This window comes from Eurosta solidaginis, chromosome 2 (genome assembly GCF_040869045.1).
Source record: "Eurosta solidaginis isolate ZX-2024a chromosome 2, ASM4086904v1, whole genome shotgun sequence".
Classification (NCBI taxonomy): domain Eukaryota; kingdom Metazoa; phylum Arthropoda; class Insecta; order Diptera; family Tephritidae; genus Eurosta; species Eurosta solidaginis.
Window position 1 is genome coordinate 216,658,572 of NC_090320.1, and position 2,487 is coordinate 216,661,058.

The 2,487-nt window shown below is 36.5% G+C and overlaps 1 protein-coding gene across 1 annotated transcript; it reads left to right on the forward strand.

Moving 5' to 3' along the window:
• The first annotated feature begins 966 nt into the window (after positions 1–966).
• On the forward strand, positions 967–1,696 carry LOC137242605 (uncharacterized). Its single transcript, XM_067769873.1, has one exon. It carries the CDS (start codon positions 1,185–1,187, stop codon positions 1,512–1,514), a length of 330 nt encoding a protein of 109 aa, XP_067625974.1. The 5' UTR covers positions 967–1,184; the 3' UTR covers positions 1,515–1,696.
• The last annotated feature ends 791 nt before the right edge of the window (positions 1,697–2,487 follow it).

Below are 2,487 nucleotides of genomic sequence, written 5' to 3' on the forward strand. Positions count from 1 at the left end.
ACACCGTATGCCCTGGGTTCACACCCCGGGCAAAGCAACATCAAAATTTTGGAAATAAGGTTTTTCAATTAGAAGAAAATTTTTCTAAGCGGGGTCGCCCCTCGGCAGTGTTTGGCAAGCGCTCCGGGTGTATTTCTGCCATGAAAAGCTCTCAGTGAAAACTCATCTGCCTTGCACATGCCGTTCGGAGTCGGCATAAAACATGTAGGTCCCGTCCGGCCAATTTGTAGGGAAAAGTAAGAGGAGCACGACGCGAATTGGAAGAGAAGCTCGGCCTTAGATCTCTTCGGAGGTTATCGCGCCTTACATTTATTTTATTCATAAACTATCTATTTGCCAAATTCAAAGAAGCCAGCTCAATATATGTGCGAAAACAAGTTTTCGAGAAAAACGAGTTTAAAGTTTTTGTTTAGCTTTACTCTGATTAACGGCCGGCCGTTGTGAATGAATTTTGTAATTAAAATTTAAGTAACTTCCCGATAAGCTACAAGCTTGAAACTTGGAATATAGTTCAGAACCCGACGACAATGCAATAATAAGAAAAAAATCTCCGATAGGTGGCGTATGGATCGAAATATTTCAAAAAATTGTATTTGTGGTCCGATTTGGCTTTAAATGCGATTTGTGAAAAAAAAACTAAGAAAGATAGAAAACTGCGGTTTGTTCCTTTGGAAAGAGCGGTAAGTTTCCTGTAAGAATCACTCAAAAAGTGAACAACGGTATTTTCGCACAATAGGTCGCTTTCATGATTCCAGGTCACATATACGATCCATGGTCTACTTCCAAAAAATTCATCAGATAAAAATACGAAGTTGTCTACCGAAGTTATAGATGGACAACTTACAGAGATTCACCTTATAAATAAAAACAAGATGGTCGATAGTTTTTCTGGAGCTCTGACTTTAACTGCATTCGCTTACATTTAAACTTTTTTGTTGGGTTTGGGCCGTTGATTAAGTACGCAAACCAAATGTGTTTAAATTGAACAAATAATGTGAATGAAAACGGTACTAAAATTGATCAGATTAAAAATAATGTCTACGGACATTGGGCATAGTCTTAGGTGCTTCTAGAAACCTTTTCTACGAGAAGTCAATAAACAGTTTCTTTTCAACTAAGCAGAATTCAGACGGTGCATTTTGATTAGTGTTTTTATTAAATTAAATGAAATAAAAATAACAAAAATGTCATTGGTTGCGGATCAAGAGAAGGCCAAACAGCCGCACGATGAAGTCGACTTCAGTAGCGGTTTCGAGACGCAGTACTTGCAGGAATATCGCCCAAAGAAAGTGCTACGTCCAGCACCACCCGATCCAAGTATGGCTTGGTATCGCGATTGTCAATCGGTGACAATGATTATATTTTTATTTGCCGTACTTGTGTGTGGCTCTACGTTATTGATTCGATCGATTTTCTCTACAGATCCCACAACTGTGGTTGTGCTCTTGGTCGGTTATATGGTGATGGGTCTTTTCTTTATTTGGCTAGAAGTGTTCAGCAAGTATGTGCGTTGATAAAATATCCATTATTTGGGAACCATTTAGAATCCAAAGCAAAATATAAGCAAAAAAACTAAATAATTTAATATGAATAATGAAAAAATTTAATGATTATAAATGCTCGTGCTTGTTTTCTAAAATCTAAAATTTGTGTGCTAAATTTGTATGTGTAATCGAAATATAAGTTTTAAAATGTACAGCAAAGTTATTTTGTTCTAATTTTGCGGTATGCTACTGCAGCCATTGCCAGTAATAAGAAAATCATTAAATTGTATATTATACAAAGCGCTATACCGGCATTAGTCCAATTATGAGTCTTTGGCAACTGTGTCTTTTGGAGGGGCGATGATTCACCTTCCAAGTCGACTATCGTTTCCTCTAAATTTTTAACTGAAAGTAAAAGCACATTCTCCGTATTTATCGGTCGTGATTCCGGACTCTCGACTGCCAACTTTATTACTGTCATATTATTGCTGTTGTCCTGCAAGAGATTGGCCGCTGCAGAAATTTCGGCCGGCAACATGGTTTCTGTATCTTCAATAGGGGCATCTTCGCAGTTGTCTAAGAGGATTTCAGCTGATTTTCTGTATTTAAATAATTCAACAAAAAAAAAGTTTGTTTAGTTTTTAAATTGAAAATTAATTATCTTATAAATTTAAAATGGATGTTTGTCCCATGGGCGTCCAAAATAATCAAGAGAGTTTCACAAACCATCTCTGGCAAAATAAAAGTTCGGAAAAGTGTGCGGTGCTGAGGCAACTTCAATTTCATTTTGCCAAATATCCGAGTCTGTTTGAATATATATACTCTATATACAAATAAATCTGTATAGAATTATGGAGAAGTGGGCAATGTTATGCCCCTATAAGAAAACTTCAACTTCAAATCGTTACATTTCCGCAATTATTTGAAGAAGTTATCCAATATTCGGTAAAGGGATACCATATATAGTGAAGGGAATGGTAGTGGTAGTGATGATATTAGTATA

Excerpts from the sequence above, each read along its gene's own strand:
- LOC137242605 (XM_067769873.1), top strand. The coding sequence starts at position 1,185 with ATGTCATTGGTTGCGGATCAAGAGAAGGCCAAACAGCCGCACGATGAA.